Genomic DNA, 14,842 nt, shown 5'->3' with positions numbered 1-14,842 from the left:
TTGGTAATTTTACAAAATTCTGCCCATGGAGTTCTAGCAACATGATCAGGGAAACAAATGACTCTTTCTTGGCTGTTAGAAAGCATATAGATTTGAACACTGTAGATGTCAGAACACAGGTGAAAGTTAAAATCTTTAGATTTCTACTAATTTCAATGGCTTCCCTGGAGAGTTCAGAAACACTAAGAAAACTAACTAAATAAAAAAATATAAGAGACTTCCCTGGGGGTTCAGTGGTTAAGAATCCTCCTGCCAATATAGGGGGCACAGGTTCCATTCCTGGTCCAGGAAGATCCCAAATATCATGGAGGAACTAAACCCATGTGCCACAACTGAGCCCACACACCTAGAACCCGTGCTCCAAAGCAAGAGAAGCCACCACAGTGCAAAGCTTGCACACTGCAACACAGGTAGCCCCTGCTCAACAACTAGAGAAAGCCTGCATGCAGCAATGAAGACCTAGCACAGCCAAAAATAAACAAAACAAATAATAAAATATTTTTTAAGATAAATAAAACATGATGGAGTATTTCCATTTCAAAGATAAAGTTGAGAGGAAGAGATTGAAGAACTAGGAATATAGGAATAAAAGACTAGTGGGAAAAAACAGTCAATACACTTAACTTTTGAATGCCCTAAAATCTAAATCTATGCAGTTTTAAAAATATTGTTTTACACTTTGTAAACATAAAGGCTAAATCATGACTCTAAAGAAAAGTACTTTCTGTTGTATAGCTGTCACACAGAAACCTGGCATCTTTAAATATCAAAGTGCTTAAGAAAATATATCGACGTGCTGTGGAATAAGCCAATGTTTTCCAAATCTCATACACAAATATTTCCTTCTACTTCCATAGGAAATGGAGACAGCCAAATCAGAAAATCCAAAAGACAGTAGAAGAGACTGACTGACTGATCACTCATGAACAATCAGTCTGAACAATCAGTACTAGGTAGAACTCTGTAAGCTTTTCCAAATTATGTAAACACAGCTTCCTGATCCATAAAAGGAGAGCAACATTTGCACTATTTAACTTCACAAGGCTACTCTATGAGTCAAATGTGGCAGTAAAAGTTAACATGTATTGAGTGCACAGTATGTGACACGGTGCATTGCTATTCCTACGGCTTTTATGTGTATTCTCATTTAATCTTTAAAACACCCTTTTGTGGGAGGTGCTATTATTATTTTAGAGAAATCTGAGGCATAGAGAAGTTAGGTAATTTGTCCAAGGAAACTCAGATGAAAAGTGAAGAAGCTCAGATTTGAACCCACGTATTCTGACTCTAAAACCCACTGATATACACTGAAATATGAAGGATCTACCCTGCCCTCAAATGTAAGCAGCATTTCTAGAATCCATTTGTCTTGTCTTATTCAGATCAAATCAGAGCCACCACCAGATGGTCAGCAAAAAAACAACTTGGGTGCGTCAGGTCAACATTTCCAAAAGCAAAACATTTCAAGACAGGATTCTAAATCATCTTTAAACAAAATAATCCAATTTAGAATAAAGTGAGGGGAGGAAATCAGGACAGACATTCCTGACGAGGCTAAGATCATAAAATCGAGGGGAACGGGGAATGGTAACCAGGGAGACTGGAACACAGAGCTTGTGACATTTAGAGAAGGAAAGTGTGTGAAACGAGTGGAGAGAGAAGAGCTCTGTTTCCCAAAACACTCCACTTTAATCCAAAAAGTCATCAGATCCAAAGCATTAGTCAGGAGGCGATGACCGGAACACCCTGGTTCAGACACCAGGTCAGTCCAGAGGACTCAACACAGAGCTAGTTAATAAAGTGCAGTAAGCATAGGGAGTCTCAAGCCTTTTCTACCATGACCCACATACAGAAAGAGATTTGACATTGTGGTACAGGAAGCTCATACCAAAATAAGCACATAGACATATAAGCAAAAACTAAAACCCCAGTTTTCCTGAACAATGCGCTCTGATATTTTCTATTGTGTTCCATTTCTTCTTTTTATTAAAATGCTTACCAGGTCTTGACCTACAGTCTGAAAACACACAGGACTAGGAGGCCAAGAGGAAGCTGGGGAACTGGCTGGCCCTGCAACTGGGATAAGAAGAGCTCATGAATGCGTGTGGTCCATTCGCTGCCCTGTGGGGCTCCTGCAGAGCACGACGAGCAGGGCATCCAGCATTGGAAGCACTGCCAGTACACACGACCCCCCTCCTACTAAATCATACTTCAACCTCCTCCACCAGCAGCCCCTTAACAACAGAAGGCTGCTTGTCCTCTGAGCACAAGCCTGACGGGGAGGCTGAGCTGTAAATATCAGGGCTTTGCTGCATCAACATTCATATCACAATGCAAGGAGCCAAGCTTCCGCTCTGAGAGTTTCCAAATAAGGCCCTGAGAGGATGGTTCAGGTGCAAAAATCGAATTCTACTTGGTACTTAAATTCCTCAGCATTCTAGGCTGCCAAACCGCCTTGTGTTTCTTTGCGTTTCCTTGTAAATAATCTTCCCAGGCTTGGCCTCTTTTACAGACTAAACAATTCAACTGCACACTCCTCCCCCCATGCTTTTTTATTGTTTTTCAGTGAAAAGCTCAGAAACAAAAGTCATGACCATTTTCCCCTATTTTGAAGTCTCTATAAATATTTTACATTCAGTTGGATTTCTTGTGGACTCCCCATCCAGGAGCAGAAAAGCTACCAATCATCTTTAGGTATTTAGCCTGGATGGAAGAAAAAAAAAAAAAGCCTGTAAAGAATTTGTGTTCAGGAGGCTCAGTCCAAAGAATGAAAAAAAGGTGGGGAATACAGGTGCTGGCAGTTGTCCAAGAGCTCTGGCCAAACATAGCAACGAAGGAATCTAGAAGGGGCAGAAACACAGAAAGCCTTAGTTTGAGAAAATATTTTCAGGAGTGTCAAGGCTTGAGTGTAAGTGAGCAGAAAACACCCTGGAGAGTCGGCATCTATGTGTGAAGCTCTGGAAAACATGCTTGGAATGATTCTTGGTTCTCACACCTGGGAATGCAGGTAGGAGAAAGATGTACAAGGATCAGGTCACACAGGTAGGGAAGTGGAGGAAAAGGCGGGGACACGTCATCTCTCCACACCGGTTCTGACTCTGCACAAAAGAATCTTGATAAACTTCACCATGGTTTTCAACTCCAATTTAAAAGTGACAAAAAAAGGAATTCTATTATGAAGTGAAATTCAGTTTAAAGAAAATATTTATTGATTGCATATAAGGTCTTGGGCTAGGTGTGGTGTGTCTTAGGAGATTACAAGAGAATGATGGACAAGGAGGAGGAATGAGAAGTAAGGCTGGTACAGAGACATCCATATCTAATTCCAGTGCAACAGAAGGAAGGAACTGCTATCTCAGGAGTTCAAACTCAAGATGAGGAGTCAACAGATAAGGCTGTCCAGGAGGGCTGCGCCTCAGGGCATACGAGGCACACCACAGGCAGATAAAGAGCCCCAGACTCATTCTTCCCCTAAAAGCATCTGCCTACAAAGCGGGAGACCCGGGTTCCATCCCTGGGTAAGATCCCCTGGAGAAAGAAATGGCACCCCACTCCAGTACTCTTGCCTGGAAAATCCCATGGACAGAGAAGCCGGGTACACTACAATACATGGGGTTGCAAAGACTCAGACACGATGGAGTGACTTCACTTTCAGCCTCCCAAGCCCAAATAATTTGAAAGATCTTTGGGGTCTCTCTTCTTTCCCTAAATATATTTTTGGGGTTCACCCATGTCACAGCAGGACCAGCACCTCGTTCTCCTGTGCTGTGGAGCAGGGTTCCACGGTACAGATACACCACATTCTGTTTATCCCCCCACCAGGGATAAGCATTTAGTTTTCCACTTTGGGGCAACCATGAACTTCTATTAACACTCATTCACTAGTGTTTGAGTGGACATTCATTTCGTCTCTCTTGGGGACCACCTAAGAGTGAAATTGCTGGGTCATAGAGTAAATTTGTGTTTGACTTTTGGCTAACCAGCACCTGAAGAGACTGCCCCATTGTACACTCACACCAGTAATGCATAAGTTCCCATTTTCCACATCTTTTCCAACACTTATTTTGATGATAGCTCAACTACTGGTTGTGAGGTGATATCTCAGTATGGTTTGAGTTTGCATTTCCCTGATGACCAAGGAGTGTCCCTTACTACACTCTGGATTTCACATTCCTAGCGACCAGCACTTAATAATCATTGATTCTGTCCAGTCAGGAGACAAACATGATTGAGTTCCTTCCATCCTAAAAACAAAAGCAAAACAGCCCTACTGTCTATAAAAGGTGATCTACATGGTTTTAGTCACCTCTTGGTAGCATTTGACTAGTAGAGAGAACACTTGTTTTTCCTAAAGAAAATACTAAAACCCCAGAGAAACTCCTGTTCCAGAGTTACGTTTCCAGTATTTTCAGCTTTGCCTTTTACACCTATGAGAGTGTCTTTCATGTGATCTAGTTTTCCAATTTAGTCTCAACCTTCCTTTAGATTCACTATTTCAGGTGCTAGGAAGTTCCTCTTCAAATGTTTCCTTGGATGCCACATGGGTATCTTTTTCAATGAAGAACAATGTCAGTAACAGGAACAAAAATACAGAACTGAGTGTCTATACCAGGATCTTCAGCTCAGTTTAATAATTAACCCTCATCAAATATATAACATCCCGAGATGAAAGGCCCTTAGTCAACAATGCTGGAAAACATCTGTAATAAATACACAATGAAAACAAAGTATCCCCTCTAGAGATAAAGCTACTCCTTCTTAAATCTCATCCATCAGTGTTCTCCTACTGAGAATTCAAACTCTCAGGCTTCACTTTCTAAAGCTACTCACTCTTCCCTCTACTCATGCAAACATCTTCTAATAAAACCTTCTTTTGCCTCCTCATGAAATCTAGTCCTTCAACTCCTCTCTATTCTCACACTCAAATCTCATTAAAAATTAAAAGACATCTGTGATAGGCAGAACTGTAAGCTGGTCCTCAAGATTCCTATCCCTGGCAAATACATCCTACATAATTTAAGTGTGTGGGGTAGACCAAAGAACATGATGGGTTATCACAAATCTAAAAAGAAATGATACAAGTGAACTTACAAAACCGAAAGAGACTCAGACATAGAGAAAGAATTTATGGTTGCTGGGAAGGATAGAAGGAAGGGACAATTAGGGAGTTTGGGATGGACATGTACACACTGCTGTATTTAAAATGGATAATGTATAACAAACCACTACAATATTGTTAAGTAATTAGCCTCCAATTAAATTTTTAAAAACTAAAAAAATTAAAAATTAAAATGGATAAGCAACAAGGACTGACTATATAGCACAGGGAATTCTGCTTAATGTTATGTGGCAGGCTGGATGGGATGGGAGTTTGGGAGAGAATGGATACATGTATATGTATGGCTAAGTCCCTTTGCTGTTCACCTGAAATTATCACAACATTGTTAATTGGTTATACCCCATTACAAAATAAGTAACTGGGAAAAAAAGGAATATGGTAGGATATCACATTGTGATTAGGTTACTAATCAGTCCACTCTGAATTAATCAAGAAGGAGACTGTCTTGGAGGAGTCTGACTCAAACAGGTGACCTGTCTACAAGAAAGTGAAGCATCAGAGAGCTGTGCTTCTGCTGGCCTGGAATGCAAGGCAGACAGTAAAGTTGGGAGAGGAGGGGACCACGTGGTGGGGACGTGAGCACAGTCTTCAGGCACGGGAAGTGCTCCCTGACTGGCAAGGAGCAATAAAATGACGACCTAGTCCTACAGCCTCAGGAATTTAATTCTGCCAACAACCAGTGAGCCTGAGAAGACCCCAGATCAAATAAACCCCAGCTGACTTGACTTCAGTCTCATGATACTGAGTAGAGAACCCAGTCAATCTGTACCCAGACTGACCCAAAGACACTGTGTGATAATAAATCTATGTAATCTTAAATTGCCATGTTTGTGGTAATTTGCTACCCAGCAAGAAAAAGTCAATACGATCGTTTAAAAAATAATATCCTCCTTTCCACTTGGATCAATTCCTAAAACTGTTCGTCAGCTGATACAATCATATTGGGTCGGCCAAAAAGCTCATTTGGGTTTTTCTGTAAGATCATACAGGAGCGTGAGTATTTTCACCAGAGGCTGGAAAAAATTTAAGCCAACAAGAGCATTTATAATATAATTACAACTAAGACACACTATTCACAGGCATGGCTAAATGAAAACTCCCTAATCCTCTTACAGTTCTGGCATCAACAGTCATGTAAATGCTACAGTACCTCGATCCTCCAGTGGGTTGCCAGCAAGGTTAATCGTGTGCAGCCCCGAAGTGGGATTATGTGCTAGAGCACTGGCCAGTTTTTGTGCAAAATCTCTGCAAGTAAACAAACATTAAGACACAATGTGTAAAACGACTCAATTAGAAAATTTAATGCTAGAATAGCTACAGTGAAATTTAAAAAAAGGAGGAGCCTTTACAGTATTAACCTATATATCATATTTGTTAAGAACCAATCTTTACAATTAATCTATATATCATATTTGTTAAGAATCAATCTATGTTCATGAGTACATTTCCTCATTAGAGAATCCGTAAAGTCATAGCCAGAATATGGTTCATCTTGATCAGTCCAAACCTCATTCCAAAGAAAAATGTATAATTGCTCCTTTAAAGACACATTAAAGAATGCTATTAATAGTACTTTTGGCCCTTCTGTGACTTAAATCCTGAATTGAATTGTTTTTCATGAAAAATCACAATAGGCTATTCCCTATATCAGTTTTAATTTCATGCAATACTCAGGAAGGCAGAAGTGACTGCCCTAATTGTTGAATTTGAAGGCTATATTTGCTAGCACTATATTTTCAGTTCAGTTCAGTTGTTCAGTCATGTCCGACTCTTTACGACTCCATGGACTGCAGCATGTCAGTTGTCCATCACCAACTCCCAGTTTGCTCAAACTCATGTCCAACAAGTCAGTGATGCCATCCAATCACCTCATAGTCAAAAGCACTATTTTAGGTGTGTTTAACTTAAAATAATGTGTTAAGTGCTATGACTATGAAACTGCCAAGCCTCCTCACTTAGTAGCAGTGACGTCTTTACTCCAGCAGGTTCAAAGTCCCATGCCCCTAGTAAGGCTTGGATATTGTTACTGAACCACACTAGATGAAGATTATTTAAGTGTGAATTTGAAAAGAGAGAGAAATGGCTGAAACAGATCAAAGCCAAACAGTAACATCCTATGAAATGTGCCATTACTATGCCTACGATTTATGAGTAATGGTACTAGTAAAAGTTAACACATAGCATCTCTAATATGAAAGATTTTGAAACTTTTCTAAACACTTTCCTTGTATTAATTCATTTATCCTTACAACCATAATTCTACAAAGTAAGCACTACTATCACCAACTTAAAAATGAAGAGACTGAGGTACAGAGAACTGAACCAACTTGCCCAAAGACATGAGGCATCTGACCCAAGGGTCCATGCTCTTAAGCATTATCCTTATATACCCTCAAAGATACCATGTGACACACCACAAAAGAAGGTAAAATCCTTGAACTTTGTAATAATGATGGGGATCACAGGGACTTTTTTTTAAGACGAGAAAACACTATACAGGTGATATCATTAAGTTTTTTCTCAAAACCATGTATTAATTATAGAAGAAAGGCCAAAATGTTTTACAGCAACACATTCATACATTCAGGAAAATACTCACGTTCTAAGTCCAGCATTTTCCAACACCAATTCTTCCAGTCGATTGGACCTGCTCACCACCCTCAAGATCTGTTCACAGACATCAGTGGACTGTAACAGAAAATATTCTTTGACCATATCGTAAGTCAGAATACGACCTCACTTCACCATCATAAATCCTTGCAGCTACAAAGCTTTCAATAAATCATTCATCCAATCAACAACCCATGAGTTGATAACTACTCCTACACATCCTGCTGATGAAGATTCAGGGAACAAAACAACATAAAGGAAAAAGTCCCTGACTCCCACAAAGATACCACCCAGAAGGCAATCAGACAAGAAGGAAATACACAATTATGACAGGAAAATAGGCATGTTGGCAGTGCTACAAGCACACAGATTTCATGCAATCCTGGGAAAACCAAAAGAAATCCCCAAGAAAGTGATACCCAAAATAAAAACCAAAGACTGAGTGGTAGTGATGATGGTGATGAGGCTGATGATGAAACTCTACTTTCTGAGTTCTTGTCATGTGCCAGGCCCTGAGCTAAGCCCTCTATGTGCATTTCATTAAAAGCTGTTAATTATCATTCTTTTTATAGATAACATTTAAAGATCTAATGTACTTTAAAAGAGAGGCTGAATAACCACTTGATAAATGTTAGGTGTTACAATGTTGCTACTAGTAAGTAATCTCTAAACTAAGGTAAGGAATAAGAAAGACTTTAATAATTAATCATCTCGTGTTAATAAAGCTCATGTTTTAAAAAATTATGTAGTCATAAACTCACGTCTTTCAAAATATTTTAAATGCTTAGGATATAATGTTAAATGAAAATACATAATTAAAATGAAGGGTTTAATAAAGATTACAGCAATTGAAATGGCTAATATATGCAGCCAAAAAGTCTTGAGGGAACTATGAGAAATCAAGAGTTGTGCCCTGGTAGAACTGTGCATAATTTTTTCTTTTAAATTTTTACCTATTAATGCTTTATATTTATTTATATCCTGCCTTATTCCAAAACTAAACTTAAGGTAGCTCCTGACCTTAAAATTATTCAGACATTGAAAAGTGATTTTTAAATGTCATCATAACTTAAGGTCTCTTTAAATCTTTTATGTTATTAAAAGAGAGAGAGAAATCATTTTGTGTGGTATAGCATACAATAGAGCAGTTTCTTTTCTTGAAATAGTACATAAAATATTATAGTTCTTTATCAGATCATGAATATCCAACTGGCTTAACCATTATTGGAAAAGTATAAAATGTAGCACAAATTCTCCAGTCAAGTAGCCTTTAGAAAAATGACTTGGAAAACCACCAAGAGGCACAGAATTTAAAGCTTTTATAATTCTCGTGTCCTGCTTGATTCCTCTGGGTTTATAATGCTGCCTTCATACTATTCCTGGGTTTCTAATGTGACCCACAGATTGATGAGGGGAGAGGAAAATTAATTCCAAGTGACCCAATGCCTGCAATTTATATTGTGCTGACGGTGGTGATTTTCAAAATGCTGACCCCTTATTAGTACCATTCTTCGCCTTACAATATACAACTAGAGGAAATGATCTTATTCTGTGTTATGATAAAAGGTGATTACTCAGACATGTTTTTGTGAAGATTATTCTAATTTCCAGAAATAATCCATAGTATCATCACCTTTCCAGGGCTACCTCAGAGCACCTAGAAAAGTAATTTACCAAAGCTGAGTTGTGAAGCAAGGCTTTCATCTACTCATTGGAAATTATTACTGTAATTAAAATTTATTAAAGAAAATGTAGGAAAAGTGTGTCCAACTTTTCTTCAACATGCCAGTAGGGAAGACGTGTGATAAGTCGTTCATGATTACATTAATTTTGCTACCTTTTATTAAATGCCAACTACATGAAAAGTGTTATTTGCATATATTTGTTATATACAAAGAATATACATGGATATTTTAAAGAGATACACACACAAACTTGGACACCAAGAAAATGTTACCATTACAGTAGTCTTCCCTAAATGTCTTATTGCATGTTCAGCACTTTGTTTACAGATTTAAGGAAAAGTTTTTTTTTTTAACAAGTTAATATGATAACTCTCTAAGAGCTTATATTTATTTTAAAATCAAATGTATAGCATGAAAACTGGAGAAATTACTATAAAATTACAAATGAACTAGTCCAAAATAAAACAAATACGGAAGTTTGAAACTGAGAGGAACCACATACCGTATCTGGTCCAAGCACATAATTTTTAAAAGATTTTAAAAGACCTAATGATGCTCACTGACTTACCTAAATGATAAAAAAGAGAGTTGAGCAAAATCCCCATTCTACTGAGATTTTATGAGTCCAGAACCTTGGCCCTAATTGTGTATTTGGCATATCTTCAAAAACAAACAAAAACAAAAAACCCTCTATCCTTCTACTTAAATTTGGAATAGTGACTGCTAACAGACTTCATAAGATCAGCATAAAGCATGTAAGTCACATTTTTCCTGTGGGACAGTAAGCACAGGAGACTTCTGTTGTGCGAGAAGCAATTTTAATAACCCAGAGAATTCATATAACTTGAGACGTCCCTTCTTTTTACACTTTGTGTTTTAAAAAAGCTGAAGAAGGTGTAATGCATTCCTGTGCCTCAAATAAACCAAGTATTAGAAAATGTTTCAAGATTACATATTGCAATAGCCATCAAAGGCTATTATCATTCCTTTTTACCTTTGGGTAACAAACATGGAAAAACCGCTAATCTCTTTGAAAACTTGCAGAGAGATATCCCAAAGAGTATTTCTCATTTTTAAATACTAAGCATTAAAAATATACACATTTTCATTTTTGTGTTTAAATCTGTTAGTAGAAAAGCAGAGAAGGCAATAATCCTCAAATCCTGTCTTCCACTTCCCACCATCCCAGGGCATCCAAAAAAGCACACAAGCACGTACATGCTTTGTCTGGCCAAGACTGAAATAATTACGTGCGTGTTTTCTTTCCTAAACACCTAAGGCGTTTAAAAAAGAGATGCTGCCTGGGAGGAGTAACGATAGAACAGCAGCTCGAATGGCCTGATACCAGTGATTTCAGATAACTTCCAAAAGAGGGATGTCCACAACTTCCTCAGAGCTCTCTTGTGCCCCATTTTGAAAATCACGGGCTTAGGTGAACGTCTGAATGAGCCAGGAAAACTAACTTGGTAGCAAAGCATTGTTCTCTCTGATCCCACAATCCCCGGGCTAATCTACTTCTCATTCCTCGAATGGCTCCCCTCGCACACCTGCAATCTCTGTTGGCTCAGCCCTGCAAACGGTCCCCATCCCTGCAAACAGCAAATGAGAGGCTTCTGTTTCCAGGTCTCCCATCACAGCTGTCTGCTCACTCACTCCCTGGGGGTCACCATCCGTACTTCCATCATCACTGATCTGACACCCGCCTGTTTAGCTGATACAGTTTCCATAATTCATGCTCCCCCATTTGTTCACTTCTCAGCCTCTTTGCTAATCTGATTGTGAGGATGGCAATGACAGCTGACAGTTGTGAAATGCCTGTAGTACGTTAGACATTGTGTTAGAACTTCCATATAAATTATTTGGGCTTCCCAGGTGGCAAAGAGGTAAAGAATCTGCCTGCCAATGCAGAAGCAAGAAATACAGGTTCAATCCCAGGAAGTTTCCCTGAAGGAGGAAATGGCAACCCACTCCAGGACTCTTGCCTGGAAAATCCCATGGACAGAGAAGCCTGGCTGGCTATAGTCCGTGGAGTCACAGAATCAGACACAACTGAGCACCGCCACTATATATATATAATTTATATATGTAATAATAATTTATATATATATTTATAAAATTTATTATTTTATATATTTTATATATATAAATAAAATTGACTCATCTCAATAACCTGCAAATGAGTTACATTGCTGTGTCCATTCATTCATTCAACAAAAGTCATTTGACATCTATTGATTAAACCAGCTTTTACTGAGTAGCTACTATGAGCCACGTACTTTGATAAAGCACTGAATGGAGATAAATAAGACATGAGTTCCAATTAGCTCCCAGTAACAGGGATATAGCAAACAGAGGCCCTGGAAGATCAAATAATGTATCCAAGGTCACATAGCCCTGTAATAAGAGTCCAAATCTGAAACCCAGATTTGTTTCTAAGCCCACATTCTTACTGTCAACCACATTGGCTCTTAATAATCCCCAAATGAGTTCCACCCAAGTTTATACCTATAACGCCTTAAGCCACTCACACCCCAGGCAAGTTCAGCAGACTGGCCACCAGGAAATCTCAACCTTCCACTTTCAACAGATCCAGGTCTCAATCCAAATCTTATCTCTTCACTTGGAAATTTTTTTAATTTTTTTCAAATTTTTCAATTGGAAGATAATTGCTTTACAATGTTGTGTTGGTTTCTGCCATACAACAATGCGAATCAGTTATAACCATAAATATCTCCCCTCTCTCCTGAGACTCCCTCCCACCACCACCACCCCCAACTTACCCCTCTAGGTCATCACAGAGCCCCAGGTTGAGCTCCCTGTGTTATATGGCAACTTCACACTAGCTATCTATTTTACACATGGTAATATATATATGTCAAAGCTACTTTCTCAACTCATCCCATCCTCTTTCCACCCACCCCCACTATATCTACAAAACCTTTGCGTCTGCATCTCCATTCCTTCAAAACTACAGTGAACTATCACCTCACCCCAGTCACAATGGCCATTATCAAAAAATCTACAAACAACAAATGCTAGAGAGGACGTGGAGAAAGGGGAGCCCTCTTGCACTGTTGGTGGGAATGTAAATTGATACAGTCACTATGCAGAACACTATGGAGATTCCTTTAAAAACTAGGAATAAAACTGCCATCTGACCCAGCAATCCCACTACTGGGCATATGCCACCCTGAAAAAACCATAATTCAAAAAGATACATGTACCTGAATGTTCACTGCAGCACTATTTACAACAGCCAGAACATGGAAGCAACCTAGATGCCCATCACTCAGAAAAGCTTAACCCCCTAGTTTCTATCACCTCTGAAAGTTGGAGACTTAATGTTAAGAGTCTCCATTAAAACATCTAAATTATCTCCCATGCTCAAATGAAGCAGCAGAAACCTAACTCATGGATAAGCTTCTGTCCAAATGGCTGCTTTGAAATTGTGGGGACAAAAAAAAAAAACCAGCCCAACAGAGCATCTTATTTCTACTAATAAAACAGACCAAAACTTTGGCTCCCCCATGTCTTATAAAAACTAACAGATTTCACTTTGATTTCATTTTGCTTACATGTAAATCTGCCCAAAACCTCATCTAGAAAATTAATGTTAGCTATCAAAGCTCCAGACCAACTCTACCTTGGTAATGTTTTCCTAAATTCTCAGGAAGGGAAGCTTTGTGGAGATGGAATGCAAGATAGGAACATAAAATCTGTTATTTGCAGCTGTGCAAATGTAACTTTAATAGTTTTTGCCAGTGGAATGAGGGTATACAGACGGCTCCACTAAATGTGCCTTTCTGTTCATCATCTAAAATTGCCTGAAGCAGCTGAAAACATGAGGAAGTACTTTTCTGAAGCATCTCCCATTACAAACTTTGTAAAATGTTCTGCAGATCATTTATAGGAACATATTTCCCTAGAAATAACATGTATTCAGCTCACCAATATCGTTGAAAAACAAATATGTGTCTGTTTTTTGTTTTTTATAATTTTCAGGTTTTTGAAATTCAGCAAAGCTAAGCAACATCTTCAATTACTTACCAGTTTTAGATCCTTAGAGGACAGCTTAGTGAACCACTGATTGTATTCCAGAGCAGCAATTATAGGTATTAAGTCCCTAGAAGTGGAAATAACAAAATATATGAACATCTCTTACAATAGCCATATTGATGTCTGATTTTTAATCCATAACATCAAAGTCCACTTGTTAATTTCTATTATTTACAAGCACAACATTCAGCTAAACCTATTGCAACCCCTAAACAATAATTACATACTTTAGGACAGACCTTCAGAATGATATAAACAGAATTCCTTAAAGTTGAAGATAAATTACCTCTATGGACTCTCATTTCTATTTCCAAAGGAAAAGAGGTTGGTAGCAGTGTTTGCTTAGAGACCCTCCTTGCTCTAAGAGATAGCTTATGTCTAATTCCATACTGCTGCTGCTAAGTTGCTTCAGTCGCATCTGACTCTCTGCGACCCCATAGACAGCAGCCCACCAGGCTCCCCTGTCCCTGAGATTCTCCAAGCAAAAACGCAGGAGTGGGTTGCCATTTCCTTCTCCAATGCATGAAAGTGAAAAGTGAAAGTGAAGTCGCTCAGTCATGTCCAACACTTAGCGACCCCATGGACTGCAGCCCACCAGGCTCCTCCGTCCATGGGATTTTCCAGTCAAGAGTACTGGAGTGGGTTGCCATTCCTTCTCCCAATTCCATACTAACAACTCTTATTTCTTTACATTGCTCCTTCATAAATCCTTCATCAAGTATATCATATGCTCTCTGGCTAGAGGAGTTTATATGGCAAGCAAGGACAGTACCAGTCTTAAAATAAGTCACATCAGATGGGATCCCCAATGCTTATTAGCAAGCATCCTACAACCATTTGGTATCTTTCTTGCAGTTCTTAGTACTGATTATACACATGAGATAGCCCAAGTGTTTTTCTGTCGCTTGGGTTTTTGCTTTTTTGTCTTACGCTTCATACAAGTTCTTCAGCCATGGAGTGAAGCTATTCGAGTCAGAGATCAGCCACCACACTATCATTCCAGCCTGACCTCTACACAACATGCCCCTCACTCATGCTCAAGCCAAAAAGCAGACAATTCACTACTCAAACATATCATGCAGTTTCACAATCAGAATTATCTTTTCCTGCTGTGTTCAGCTATGAAAATCCATGTATCCTTCAATGCCTATATCATAATCCTCTCCTCTATAAGTTCCCTAGGTCACCACCACCAGCACATTATTTACACCTCTGTTTAGCATTTATTTTATTCTGCCTTATAGTATAGTTTGATGTTTAAACATCTATTCCTTATCACCCCAGGTTGTAAGTTCTTTGAAAGCCACGTCCCTGTCTTCTTTAGATTTTTGGCTACAGGGAAGCAATACCAATTTTATCCTCAGGGCATCAC

At 38.8% G+C, this 14,842-nt stretch overlaps 1 protein-coding gene across 1 annotated transcript in view; it reads right to left on the bottom strand.

Annotated features, from left to right (window-relative positions):
- Positions 1-14,842, bottom strand: part of CARMIL1 (capping protein regulator and myosin 1 linker 1) — a 303,970-nt gene that overhangs the window by 123,709 nt on the left and 165,419 nt on the right. The window contains 3 exon segments of the mRNA XM_070360729.1: positions 6,270-6,364; positions 7,719-7,807; positions 13,462-13,537. Of these exon segments, the coding sequence (XP_070216830.1) occupies positions 6,270-6,364; positions 7,719-7,807; positions 13,462-13,537 (260 nt within the window).

Source organism: Bos mutus, chromosome 23 (genome assembly GCF_027580195.1).
Source record: "Bos mutus isolate GX-2022 chromosome 23, NWIPB_WYAK_1.1, whole genome shotgun sequence".
Taxonomy (NCBI): Eukaryota; Metazoa; Chordata; class Mammalia; order Artiodactyla; family Bovidae; genus Bos; species Bos mutus.
This window is presented reverse-complemented; position numbering and strand designations above follow the sequence as displayed.